Source organism: Anopheles bellator, chromosome 1 (genome assembly GCF_943735745.2).
Source record: "Anopheles bellator chromosome 1, idAnoBellAS_SP24_06.2, whole genome shotgun sequence".
In the NCBI taxonomy this organism is placed as follows: Eukaryota; Metazoa; Arthropoda; class Insecta; order Diptera; family Culicidae; genus Anopheles; species Anopheles bellator.
The window spans coordinates 38,429,438-38,443,633 of NC_071285.1; the positions used below are offsets into that span (position 1 = coordinate 38,429,438).

The window sequence follows — 14,196 nt, forward strand, 5'->3', positions numbered from 1 at the left end:
TCACGACACACGTCACGGCACGTCCGCTTCACCGTGCACCGCCCGGCAAAGTCACACATTCCATGTCGAGCGTTTTTAATTACCCGCCGGCCGAGACTCCTGGACGGGCGACGGTGGCCGCACCATCAACAGGCGTCGCCGTGTGAGTGTTGAACGTGACACGTGGAAAAGCCCAAACGTGGGAGGTGGGCGACGCGTCCAAGAATCGGCAACAGCTGGGAGCTGGTCGGGGAGGGCTGGTCCGATCAGTCAGAGTCTCTCACCATGAGAGCATCGGAATCCACGCAGAAGCTATGGAGCGCCTCATCCTCGCCGTCGGCCAGCATCGAGAACTTCCACAGCAACGAGCCGCACAGTCAATTGCCATCCGCCGGTCACCCGGCAGCGTTCAGCGGCAGCAGGAGCAGCAGCCGTTCGAGCAGCATCGCCAGCAACGGCAGTCAGGCGAAGTTCGCCCACGAACTTCTGGACCAGAATCGGCGGCCTCCATTACAGCAGCAGCATTGGCCTCGGGCTTCGGGCGAAGGCGAACTTACCGGTCCGTCACTTTGCCGACATTCCAACGGCGACGCCAGCTCCAGCCTGGATCACAAGCGGACGCACCAGCAACAACACCTAGCTCGGGGTCCACCATCCAGCCTGGGTGGCCAAACGTTCGCCGACAACATCCCGCTGGTGACCGGCGGTGGGCCGTCCAGTGCAGCTGATGGAACCATGAGGCTCACGGGCACGGCTGCAGTAGCGAACGGGGGTGTTAGTGAGGGGCCCGACGGGGGTCTTAGAGTCAGCAAACTGGACCGTGGTAGTGCCGTCCATCCGCCCAGCGGTTCCTGCACCGTGTACGGTCTAAATAGTGTAAATAGTGACGGTGGTATCAGTTCGAAGGTTAGCCTCAGTCATAGTCGCCATAGTGGCAGTAGCAGCAGCAGCAGCAGCAGTAGTAGTTACAGTAACGGTGGCCTCATCACGGGCTTCAACGGAATTAGTGGCAATGGCAGCAACAGTGGCTGGGGTCACTCCGTATTTTCTCGGTGCTATTTGGGCAAAATACGCACGTTCCTCATCGGGCTGGTCGTCTTCTCGGTGGCCACCGTTGGGCTGTCGCAGTACTTCATGGATAGTTCCGCCTTCACTAGGTAAGTGGTTCCGCCCTGTTTGTGGACTCGACTCTGCGGCAATCGCAATAATCGGATTCATTAGGTCCAGTGATCAGTTTAGGTCCGTTTTGTGGTGCCCAATTATACGGTAGTTCATGTTTGACGAGAAGCGAGAAATGAATACCTTCGTTTTTTTGCCTTGATAACAAGTAGCCAACAAAAAGAGGACGCTGGCCTGGCACGATTCTGTTATGGGCTACGGAAAATCGATCGTCACGAAACACGTAATTGACTCTACTATTTTTAAATCACTTCTGATGCAGTGTTTAAATCAATGATGTATTTTTCAATCGCGATGATGGTTCATCATTTTAGGACGTAACCGAAAAGATTCGATCCATCTCGATGTGGATGACCAATTGACAATGTCAAACATTAATCGGCCTCAGCTACAGCCCCAGGAAAAAGGAAAGGATACCGTGGCCGCCATTCCAGTTCAACGCCGAACCTTATTAAATTCTTCGTTTGCAAAGAACGGCATTGTGCGGATGGCGGTTTACGTTGGTGTCCTCCGTTTGCGAGTCACCTGTGCCAGCCGTAAATCGCCACCATCCGCCCGGCCGTATATCTTTCCTGAACGACAAGCTCCTTTCGGTTGCCGTGTCCCGGACAGGGCATGTTTTAAAGGCTGTCGGGCCGGCCGGACTGCAGAGAGCGCCTAGTGCACACTTTCATCAACCTGTTAACAGGATGCTACAGCCACCGGCAGGCGCTGCAACCACCTTGGAGTCATGTGTCTTTCCGGTGGCGATTCAGGTCGCCTCACTCAATTAGGTCTGTGTACGGCGGCTACGGTGGCTTTGGTGCTGCTGTGTAACTTCGTCGAATTATCCTCGAAGCTCTGACACTCTAACCGGTGTCGGCCGGTTAAGGAACGGTCTTCCTTCCGGTGGTTATGGTTTAGAAGTGCTGGGCCGTGCCGGACTCTGACCTGCAATCCCGCCTGCCGCTTCGTTGTCCCGGCCGACGGGCAGCGGGCGCAGAATTTATCGAATCGATGAACTGTAAATTATTCCACTCAGGCATTTAATTGTGCTGCCCCGGGAGTCCCGGAGTTGGACAAGAATTTAATTTTCGCCCATCCCGCACGGCTAAGGAATGTTCTTATTAAGGCCTCCGAGGACGACCTTGTGTGCATACGGAAGCAGTTCCTTCCATAAACACACACATACACAATCCCACACTGTTGGTCCGTTTTAAACTAGCCTTTGGACCTGGGATTGGCGAGCAGAGACGGTCACATCGCTCGTGTAGGGGTTACTCCACAAAACTCGAGTTTCCCGCAACCCGGAAGCTTGCGTTTCTTGTCTCAAGTAGTTCGGGGTTGAGTCACACTTCACTTCGGGAACCGACTTCCGGGTCTTCGAGCACTTGGCACTTCCGGACGACAACCACCTAGCACCACCACACGCCTGGGTGTTTGCGTTCCGTACTCCGGTTTATCTTCCGTTCGCGTGTTAAAACGTCGTCGACAATCATAATCCTGGTAGCCGAACCGGGTCCTCGACCGGGTCAGCGGAATTCCTGTGCGGACGACGCGCAGTACCCGGGAATTGAAATCAAACTTCCTTAATCTTCTGCGTTCTATCGCCAGCATATCGCCAGCGCAAAACCCTTTTCCAAGTCCAATTCCGGGAGGGTCCGCTCCGTGAACTCCAGACGTTGTTGGGAACAACCCAAAACAAACCACTCTTCGCCAGCCCAAGCCCCATTGTGGCGAAGTGTTCTTCGCAGTTGGTAGTTACATAAGCGAGGGCACTCGCCCCCGGTACCTCCCTGCTCTCGGCCGGACGGCAATGGTTGATAAAATCTAATTAAATTTAAACTTTATCTTAATTTCAATTTCCATTTTCGGCGAAGGGGCCACGTCGCCCGCTGGGCAGCTTTTTTCTTGCTTAAGGATGCGGTGCGTTTGTGTGACCTTTCGTCGCGTGGCGCGCGTATCCTGACACTTCCCGCGCTGGATGGATTCGGTCTTTGAGCGAGCGCGCCTTCCGGGCACATCCTGTCTGTCTGGGAACCCCACGGTGAGCTTCGATCTTGGGCAACCGGGCAAGATCTTAGGATCTGGCGGTTTGGTTGAAGTTGAGCGGGAAAAGTCCTAGCAGCAGGAATGAATCGCAATCTTTTGTTCCTGTCAGCTTGGTCAGGGGTGTTTAGCCAGCATTTGGGTAGAGAAACTTTTTCGGTCCAATTTTGGGCGGTATAACGGTAGCCTCCTACTTGCAACACAACACTCTCTTCGGGTGGGCCTGGGACCTCTGAAACATGGCGAACGGAGGTTGTGCATGGCCGCGGGAAAAGCAATTCGTGTTTGTGGAGTCTGACGTCGGGGAGAACCTCTTCTCGATAAGCTTTGGCGTTTGTCAAATGTTTTTGTTGGCTGCCTCGGCTGTAAGGGGTGCAAAACTCCTCCCGGAGGTCGCCATGGTGTTATGTATTCAATTTATTTCCAACACGACCGCCCGCACACTCGGCGAGAATCTCTCCAAACTATTTCAGTTGTAATAAATTCCCAACAGAAAGGGGAACATAAAATTTGGTTCCCGACATTCGCCAGAACCCACACCAGGACACACCGGCAGGAGGGTTCACTAACTTCCTCTTCCACACTGTCGCAGACAGGCGGCGAATGCGAAGGACATTCCAAGAGTCCGTGAGAGGTCACACATATACAGCGGAAGTGCACACTGCTTTTTTGTGTGGTGTTGCCGTTCGTCCCAGACAACCCAACTATCTGGTCCAAAATGGTGGGATGAAGAAGCAAAAAACGCAGCAGCAGCTCCAGTGCCTCAAAGTCTTGAGCTCATTTACAAAGTTAGCCGCCCGCACGGGAGGGGTGGGTTGGAACTGTTGAATGGAGGCGATTTGTGTCGCTTTTGCCTTGTGCTGCACCGGCGCGACCCTCTTTCGCTAACTTTGTCGGTTGTTGTTTTGCCTACACAAACACTAACCCGTTTTTTGGGGGGGGGTTGGAGTCTTCCGGGCTAAAGCTCTGGAGAACCGGAAGCGAGCGCATCGGGGAGCGGTCGAAAGTTTTAATGAATTAAATACTCGAGCCAAACAACTGGAGGGCGGGAAGCTCTACTTGCATCCACACCCGCCCATCTGGGGCTGGGCTCCCGAAACGAGCACGAGGACACACGTCGTCGTCGTGTTTCCGTTTCGTGTCGTTAACTACAGCGCACTCGGGGAGCGAGAAAAAAATGCGACCCACCCAAATGATGATCACCAACAGCGCGCGAGTGAACTTTCGACATCTTCCAGGAGACATCATCGTCCTGCGTGGAAGCTGTGGAACAGTCACAGTCTGAAGCCGAACGTCGATCACGGAAAGTCGCTGTGATTCCTTAATGTATGGTGGTCCATTTCATTATTGGAATTTCCCCTATTTCCTTTCACAAATAAATGCTGAGATCAGGAGTTGATATTTTCGAGAACCGCATTGGTGAACAACCAATGTTTGTAGACGCCAAACATCTAGCGGAGTCGGCGAACTCCATGGCGTGGTTGAATCGGTTAAATAATTTGAACATTCGTGATTGAGAAACATTATATTTTGGTCGTTTTATGGCACTTCTTAAGTGTATTTCATTCTCAGGCCAGAGTTTAGCTCTGGTGAATCTAAATTTTAGTTTAAACGCCCAGATTCGATGTTAGCATAAGTGGCGATGATAATCAACACGCTACTTAGTTATAAAACGTGTTTCAAGATCATTGAACTAACCTTCTCCTTTGTGTATTCACTCAAACATTCATTCATTCGAGCACGATTATTCGAGCAGTTTGCGAGAATCGAATCAGTGCGCATAAACAGCACGTATAGAGAGAACGTATGAAGGACGTGTAAAACGCGATTTTCCCAAATTTCCTGTGCAGTTTTCCGACTTTTTCGCTCTCTAAACATTTCGCGCCGGTTGGAGATGAGACTCTGACTGCTCGAACAAAGACTGTGCTAACTTCGCACAAAAACGTAACTTTGTTTTGCAACGGCAATATTAACGAGATAATAGCCGATGGCGCCAACTGCGCGTTACGTCCCCAGTTCGAATTTCGGAAATAAAACAAACATTCGTTAGAATCAACATATGCAGACGCAATGACGTAGGATGAACATTGAGCGATTGATGTACAAGGGGTTTCATTAACGATGTATGATTTCATTTGGTTATATAAAACGGCTGAATATTGTTCAATGATTGAACATTTGTTTGAAAGGCTCATTCATGACATTTATGCATAAAATATAGTTTTGGTTGCAGAAAATTGAGAAATATGAAAAATTTATTTCCAAAGTGGTAGGTCGCCAAATCATTCGTCAAAAGCAAATTCCATTACATATCATTTCCACCTCTGTGGCTATGTTAATAAGCAGTATTGTGGTTCGGAAAACCCACATATCGTGCAAGAGAAGCCAACTCACCCACAACGTGTGACTGTTTGATGCGGATTTTGGCTGATTGGTTTTTTGGCGAAATTGAAGCTGGGAACTTGGACGACGTTTGATTCGAACAGGACGGCGCTAAGTGCCATACAGTGACAGCCACAATCAATACTAATGTTATGCGAACATACCAGTAACTGGAAGAAAAATGGAAAAAAATAAATGGAAGGAATGAACCTCTCCAACATTTACAACTATTAAAAAAATTTCAGCCCTTTTTCATAACCAAAGCCCAATTGTAAAAGAAGTGCGCCATCTGTTTGTGACTTGCACTGCGCCACTATTCTCTTGAAGTAAAGCTCTCGTGTGCGACTTGCGATTACGAGGCACGTTGGGAATGGTGTTTTCGATTTCCCCAGCTCAAGTGTGATGAGAATTTATTAATCAACTTAAAGTGCTGATGCAATTTTTAAAACCTTGCAAAACATACCTAACGTCGCATTGCAAGCCGAGTGAGCTTCTTGGCTGACGCCACTTGACGTCATAATCAGCGTGGGATTGTACCGCTCGACACCGCCTCGGACCGGTCATCTGTGCCGCCGCAGTGATTCAGGCTTCTCGCTTCTGTTCACTCGGTCCGCTTGACGCCACAGCCCAGCCCGGGCGATAGGAAGTCCCATTCGGGCGAAGAATTATCAGTTAGAACCTCCGACACAAGTGGGGTACGGGTTCGTCGTCCAGCCGGATTTCTGGACCCATCGAAACGTGAACGTGTGGGCTTCCGAAGCGGGCTTATCACGGATCATCTCGCTCGGGAAAAGGTCGTTATCCGTTGTGCTATGCTGGGGCACCACCAAACGCCGGCAGACTGATAATGCTTTGGCAAACATGTATGCCGTTAAACACACACAGACTCATACACCCACTTACGTACGCCCCCCGCCAGGGGAAAGTGATTAGATGAATTTCGGTTCGGAAGCTATTTCGAGACTATCGTCGCGTCGGCAATCAGCGCAATACGTTGTGTGGTGGGTGTGTGTTGATCCTGTTCCCAGCGCACATTCGAGCGAAGGTTCGGCAGTGACCGACGAAACGATGTGCTCTCGGCCAAGGGTGTGAATACGTCAACGTAAGGCCACTCCACTGTCATCACCACTGACGTGATGTGTGATCCCTCGCCGTGCTCCTACTCTGGGCTGTAGCTGATAAGGAGTCTGGGCGGCCGTAGCCTAGTCGCCTCGGCCCTCGAAGTCAGTCTCGAAGTGCATTCCTCAGTATTCGGACGACGACGACGATGTTACGAGCGTTCCTCATCCTGCCAGCGTTGCTGCTGCTTCCGGTGTTGGTCTCTGCCGCGGCCAACGGCGCTTACACCACGAAACACTACAAGTGTTCCATCATCAACGAGGCCGGCTTCTGCTTCATCGAGAACGTGCTGCTCGACGTGCCCCCGGGTGGCTCGGTGGCTGACCTCAACATACACTTCCCGAAGCACCCGACGCTCCTGCTTAAGTCCGGCTCGATACCGTACTTCGGAAAGGAGGTGTTCTCGCTGTTTCCGGATACGCGGCAACTGCACCTCTACAACAACACCTGCATCAAGCGAATGTACATCGCCGGCACGAACCTGTCGGAGATCAACGTGCAGCGCAACGGACTGACCGATGTCGAGGTGGAACCGGTGGAGAACCGCGACCTGAAGGTGTTGTCCGTGGTACATAACGCCCTCGTGACGGTGCCACGCAACATTCGCTACCTGGTGGGGCTGGAAAAGCTCTACCTCTACAACAACTCGATCGAGTACTTCGATTTGGAGCTGCTCACCAACGCAAGCTCGCTGAAGATCCTCTCGCTGTACGACAACCGCATCAAGGCGTTCGACTCGCGGCTCGGGTTACAATTCCCGAAGCTCCAGACGCTGTCGCTCAGCAAGAACAAGCTCACGTTCGTGCCGTACTTGAAGGACGCATTCCCCGCCCTGAACCTGGTGTCGCTCCGCAAAAATCCCTGGGACTGCCAGTGGCTTCGCACGGCGGCCACCATCATCGAGGCGCGCAAGATTCAGATCGTGCGCAAGGACTCGACCTGCCGCGACTCGTGGATCAACGAGATTTGCTGCACGCACACGGTCGCCGACTTCCTGTTCAGTTGGCAGGCCGCCCAGCGCGAGCAGGACCGTGAACTGGTGCGCAATCTGTCGGCCGATAATCAGCGTCTGCTGGACACGGTGCAGCGGCTTCGGGCCGATGTGCAACAACTGCAGCTGCAGTACGATCAGCGGTGGTCAACCGCTACCAACGATGGCGGTGGCGCATGAAACTTAGTGTTACGCGATAGCTCGTGAACTCGAAATTGTAGTTGCCGGAAACTTCTGAAAAAGTATTGCATCGAAGAACCAACCGAACATGTTCGGACTACCGTTACGTTAGTGTATAGATTATTAAAATCATGTGTGTGCCGTGATGAAACCGTGTGTTGAACTTATTTAATACTGCGATCTCGAATGCGATTCCTAATGTTTGATGTTAATGAGTAACATCCGACATTACGTCCACCATTGGCCCATGCTGGACACTTGTTGATGTTTTCGTTGGTTGCTGCTGGCCAAAAAAAAAAGAAAACAAATTGTCTATCCGATGGCTTTCGCAGGCCGCCTCGACAACGTTATCAAAACTGCGTTTTAAATTTTAATTTGCCATGCTTTTAGTGATAATCGATGGCTGGTTGTCGCAAGACTCCACATTTACAATCATTGTTGTTTGTCTGGCACTGTGGAACTGCAAATCACAGTCTGGACTTTGCCTAGACTTTTAAATCAATGTTAGGTTCGTAGTTCATGTGTCCTGGGTCTCAGAGTTTCATAGTTGTTTTTTGTGACTTTGCTTATTATTTAATTATACATATGCATTCCTTTAATTGTTTGTCGATTCACTTTGATTCATTAGTTAAAATGTTATCTTAGTTACAACATGGGCTGAATTTTTATTTTCTATTAGTTACAATTGTGTTTTTATGATTCATTTAGTACAATTAATACAGTTTATTAGCCCGTGTGTGTTGGATACTACTTCGTCTCTTTTCGTTCCCTTGGGGCTATGCGAGATCAATCGCTCAATGAATATGATTGTCCTTTGCACATAAACAAACAAAAGCAATTTCGTTGTTAACCGATGATTGGTCTGCGGTTGATTTAAAGTAATTTAAACTAAACGATCTGAACCAGGGCCGAACAACAACACGTTCCAGTTCGTATTCAACCTATTCCATTTATTTCGACCAATTTCGGTGACCGCATAAAACAAGCAACGCAAACAAACAGGCTCACCTCGTGACCGCCATGTTTAGTGTTGCACATTGGGGTGTAATGATTAAATATTCACCTACACCAAAACACTAAACTATTCCCGACAGCTAATGGCTTCATACATCGGCAAGGGAGGAGGGATTTTTACGCCCCCCGGGCTTGCCATCGCCGCCACCAAACCAGCCGGTGACTGGAAAATCGGTTATACTCCTACTTATACGCTTGAGGTATTCGCGTCCGAAACCACATCGGTCCCGGGGCCGCCCCAGGAATGTATGCTAGCTAATTTCCGGCCGCGCGCACACGCTACCCACGGGCCGGAAACGAAAAACCGAACCGAATTCCTCCCACCCGTGTTGAGGTTGACCGCGAAAACCGGGACCACCCGGTGGCGATGGAACCACCGCATCCGTCTGCCTGCCCGCCGTTGTTGTTGCTTGTTGTTGCCATGTCTGCCGTTTGGAGGGCAGCGGAAAATTCGCGATTTTAACGCGGAAAATTGCGCCATCGTTGCCGGTTGGCTGCACCTCGCCAGGAATCGGCGCTCTCCGTATAATACATTATGCAGATACCCTCGCAGCGCTTCCACGGTTCCTGTGAAAAGGACGAAATAGTGAACGAGAGAGAGAAAGAGAAGACGTGCTTTTGATGCCTTCATTGGTCGCAGTTGGATGGCCTTCCTACAAATCACATTCCTGATTCGAGCGATTTGTCAAATTCAGCACTGGCCGAGTACCCCCCGAACAGGCTGATGAAGAATAATTAGCTCTAACCGGAAGTGGCCCGAAAAACTGGGCGCCTTTGGCCACGGTTGATTGACCGCTTGCATTATGCATCGACAATTCGGTGGTGGCGTCAAATAAATATTACTGACAGCAATGTAGGCCCGTCATCCGGTTGAAATTTTGGGTGTGACCACGCTCTCATGCTTTGAAGTTTTAGTTTCTGGTTAATTTTGTGACCAAATATTCATAATGCGGTCGTTCGTGTGCTTAGTTTTAACTTTTGGATTATGAATTTATTGCGATTGGGGTGTGTTTGGTGAAGACGGCTAATCGCTTCGCAAAACAGTTGGTTTGATTTCCGATTGGTATTGCTACAAGCTTATCTTTGATAAGCAATTGTACTAAAGCTTACTGGGACATAATTTCGCATTTGCTGTTGTTTTCTTTTTTCATTTTTAAACGTCATCCCAATAACGATATTTCGGGGCCAAAATAAATCGAAGATTTATTGTACAATTTTTAGTATCTAATTGCTACACAGTATTTCTTTTAAACAACGAAATTCCAGCTATAAAAATATTAAATGTAACCGTGCGTATTGATTGGTAACAGTAGTTTAGGTACACAACATAGAAAGGTACATTCTTCCTCTTTCAAACGCATTCAATTCCATGCAAACCGGTTGACAGTTTAAAAAGGCTACCTAAGGCTTGCCACAATGGTTTTACACATCCTTGGCATTTGATCGAATGCACTAGTTTTAAAACAGCCTAATAAACCTTCTGATGGACAATGGAAAATAGTTTTCCCACAAAACACTAACTTATTGCGTTGGCCCTGCCACGGTACAGCAAGATGTTTCAAACTTTTTGCGTTCGAGTTTTTGAGTCGCTCTTGAAGCAAAGTTATGCTCTCCGAAAACCGTCGTTAAAATTCAAATGCAGAAAGTGACTTCAAGTTTTTTTTATTTTACGATTTGTCCTCCCTACGTTTGAGTGTGACTTCCGACAATAAGTTCGTTTCAGCGTTATTGCGGCCCATTATTCAGCCCAGAGGCGTACACCAGGTTCTGCGGGTTAATAATGGAAGTAGTAATAGTTGCCACAAGGAACAACACGTAGCAGCAGCAGGACGGATGTCCGTAGCAAAAACTTTGACCAACAACCTTCACGATGGCGTGGTGAGCAATTGGGGTTTTTTTTGCTGTCGGGCTCGTCTTTCTTTATCGTTTCCGGTTGCAGAAATTGCACCGTTGCAAGGGGTTGCTCAACGGCCACTTCACTTTGAATATAACGAAGCCCTCTTCTGGGGCCCGGCAACGATGGATGGTACGGTGCGCAGCTCCCCTCCCCGGGGGCTCTAGCAAAGAATGCGGATCCCGAAAAAAGTGAGCATAAAACTACTGCTCCTTGGTTTAGAGTGCAAATTGAAATCACGGCCCAATCCGGGGCACACGGTGGGTAGCAACGGCCGGAACGGGCGGGGGGGTTCTGGTTGCAACCAGCACCCCGAAATTGCACTTTTGACTTCCGTCGAACGGAATCATCGCATTCTTCCGCATGTTGTTCGGTGTGCCCGGGGAGCCGAGAAGCTCAAACACTTCCCACCGACCGACGGAATTTCATGCCTGTCGTGTTTTCTTGTGCTTCTTTTTGTGGTAAAAGATCCTTTCTATCTAGCACCGTTTGAATTTTGGACGTTTCCGACGTTCGACTTGCATCGACGGCTGACCAAAAAGAGAGAAACCCTTTGGAAAAAGAAACCTCATTGCTCAATCCTGCTTTCAAATCTCATGAATCTCGTGATGAGCTTTTGAGCATCGACCGGCCCCCGGTTCGGTCCGTGGTAAGGCTTTCTTCGGTCTACGGTCTCTTTTGACAGGATATCGGTTGCAGGTGCATTTCCACCGTTCGTTTGATCCACACACACACACACACACACACATACAGGAGGAGTGCATGAAATGTTCCAGACAATTTTTTGAACCCATCCGGCCAGCCTCTCTTTATTTGACGGCCGACGCTTCGGTTATTTTTATTGTTTTGTTCTGTGTCTAGTCTAATAGAAGATAAATCCAAGAAAGTGAAACGAAAAAAAAAAATGCGGACGAAAAAGCATTCCAGTCGTACATTCCGTGGGTTCGGTTTCCTGCTAGACTTTTCTTTCTCCATTACGCCGCCACCAAATCCCGCCGTAGGGGCTGAGGAATTTCGGAACGGAATGTTTCTTAAACATTTAAATTTAGCTTTCCGCTATTCGGCTTAAGGATATTTTTAAAAACACTTTCGGAGCCGCCTTGGCCAGAATTGACTGCTTGGTAGATTGCATGTTGATTGTTTTGATGTTTAAATTAAGTGAAAAATCTATTGAACAGAGCGCTTTGAAGGGGTGCTACAACTCGTAAGGTACGCTCTACGAAGGCCAATGCGCTTTACTATCAAAATAGACAAAATAGCATTTTGTACAGCTCAGCTTATGCTGCTTAGCCTAATCATGGTTGCAATCTGCCGTTGATTTAGCTTCGTCCGGGACTGATCAAAAAGGTCCTAAAGTTGGTGCTCGCTATTCGGCTTCTCGAAGCATAACGAAAGTTGCAGTGAATATTTGTTTTACTTTCAGCCACATTTCAAAGTTTCAATCGTAGCGGTTTAATGATTATCGAGAGAACATTATAAGGCACCCAAATGATGCCGAATTGGGTTTTCAATATCGGAAGGTTGGTAAATATTTTTCACCGCCATGTTAATGAAACGTTCGGTTTTCCAGTTCTTCGAAGCCGCTTCGATAAAATATTATATTTGCTCTTTCTGCTTCACTTATCGACTCAGCTGTTCAAACGGAAAGAAAATCAATTGCTGACGAAAACTCACTCCGAGCGGCGGTGGCCGAACATATCGAAACACATCGGCGTTCGCGGCAGGACCGGCGCTTCCTGTCCCGGCGACCACTCCCGTTTGTGTCTGCAGCAACCAAACATAAATCCATAATTTCCAGAATCGAACGACGAATCATGGGGCGCCGTTCACGTCCAGAATGAAAAATCCTTTTTTGTGCCCGAACCAATGATACGAAGCCTGCTGTCAGGGACCTTGTCCCAGCATATTCCGGGCGGGAGAACCGTTGGCCAAGTCGGTGGCAAACATATTCAATCAGGATCCTCCCGCTTCGCAGAGAAAAAGGAGTTCATGTAAATGGTCGGTAGATAAACTACTAAACGAAAAACGAAGTAACAGATGAACGGCGCTGGCCAATATTCATAACCGTTGGCACACTGGAGTTTCCAGTTTTTGTGGGTCAGCTGGCTGGACGATGTGCTGTCGGGATAAAAGTTCCCTTGGCACACCCCCGGGCAACCAGATCAGGCCAGGAAGCTGGCGCAGCACAGGACAGGGTGGCTTTGCATAAGTTTGTTCGGCAAGCTGCAGCGTCATTTGCCGGAAGTGCGGTCCTGGCGGGCATACCATGATATGTGGCAATAAATGTTCTTTATGCCATCAACCGGCTCCTTCGGGGATGGCGGGGATGAACGAGAACTGGAGGTTCTTAGTTGACACGGAGGTGGCACCATCTGAAACATCGTGCCATGAGCATGCCATGAGCGAAATGAAACTCTGGCTCCCGGGAAGGCCAGAAACTAAAAGATGTCCACTGGTTGGTTGGTCGGCACTCAAGTTGAGTGTGTCGCTCGAGTGCCGGATGCTGGATTGGGAAATAAAGAAGAATAAATTCGAAAATGGGCAACAAATGAACGATATTATGGCTGTGATTTATGTTGTTTCTTCCGAGCGATTACAGCCGGGTATCCGGGACAGTTGTTGGGTCGTCGTCGTAGTTCGTTTAGCATATCATCTACCAAAAATGACCGCAACAGATCGTGACCGACCGCATCCGCTGAGACTCCATACTTAAAGGACCCAGAGCACACAACCTCATAAAATGACAACCGTTTAAAAATCATTTTGGACTAAGCAAATCAATCGACAAATAAATCAAAAAAAAGAATGCTTAGTCGAGAGAGCTTCCTGCGCCATGAAATCAGGCAACTAAAATTGCATTTGAAGATAAAATCGATGCAAAATTCTTTTCCTTCCGTTATCTCGACGGCCGAAAGCGAAGAAGTGCTTCGCAGTGCTTCTTCTCGCATCGACTTGACTGCGGCCAACCAAACCGGAACTCCTTTTGGGCTTCGGCGCTTCTCTCGCGCCGGCATCGGCGAAAAACGCAATTATCTTTTGGCGTGAACTTTCCGTGCGCCCAAGCGGGACGCCACGATAGTGTCGATGGTTCCGCTAATTGCTTATTATTGCACTGAATAAGGCATAAATTTAAATTAATTACGTTATAATGGAGAATTTCTCGCAGCGGCACACTTAGAGGCAATCGCGTCGAATTGCGTTCGCCAAGGAACCGAAGCCCCCCGACAGGCAGCGCAAAAGAGGGACCGGTAGTAGATCTTGCGCGCGAAATGTGCATCAGAGCGAAGACCGTAGAGTGAACGGTTTGTCGCTGCTGAATTGCGCTGCTGTGCAGAATTACTCCTCAGTGCGCTTCTTGCCCTTCTGGCAAGGGTCAATTTTCAGGGCGCCCCAGTGGGTAGGTAACAAGCCGGGCTCCAAAGTGCTCGAT

The 14,196-nt window shown here is 49.1% G+C and overlaps 1 protein-coding gene across 1 annotated transcript in view; it reads left to right on the plus strand.

Moving 5' to 3' along the window:
- Window positions 1-264: 264 nt before the first annotated feature.
- LOC131215546 (bifunctional heparan sulfate N-deacetylase/N-sulfotransferase) overlaps window positions 265-14,196 on the plus strand; it is a 35,305-nt gene continuing 21,373 nt past the window's right edge. The window contains exon 1 of the mRNA XM_058209937.1: window positions 265-1,136. Within this exon, the coding sequence (XP_058065920.1) occupies window positions 265-1,136 (872 nt within the window). The remainder of the gene's footprint in view (window positions 1,137-14,196) is intronic.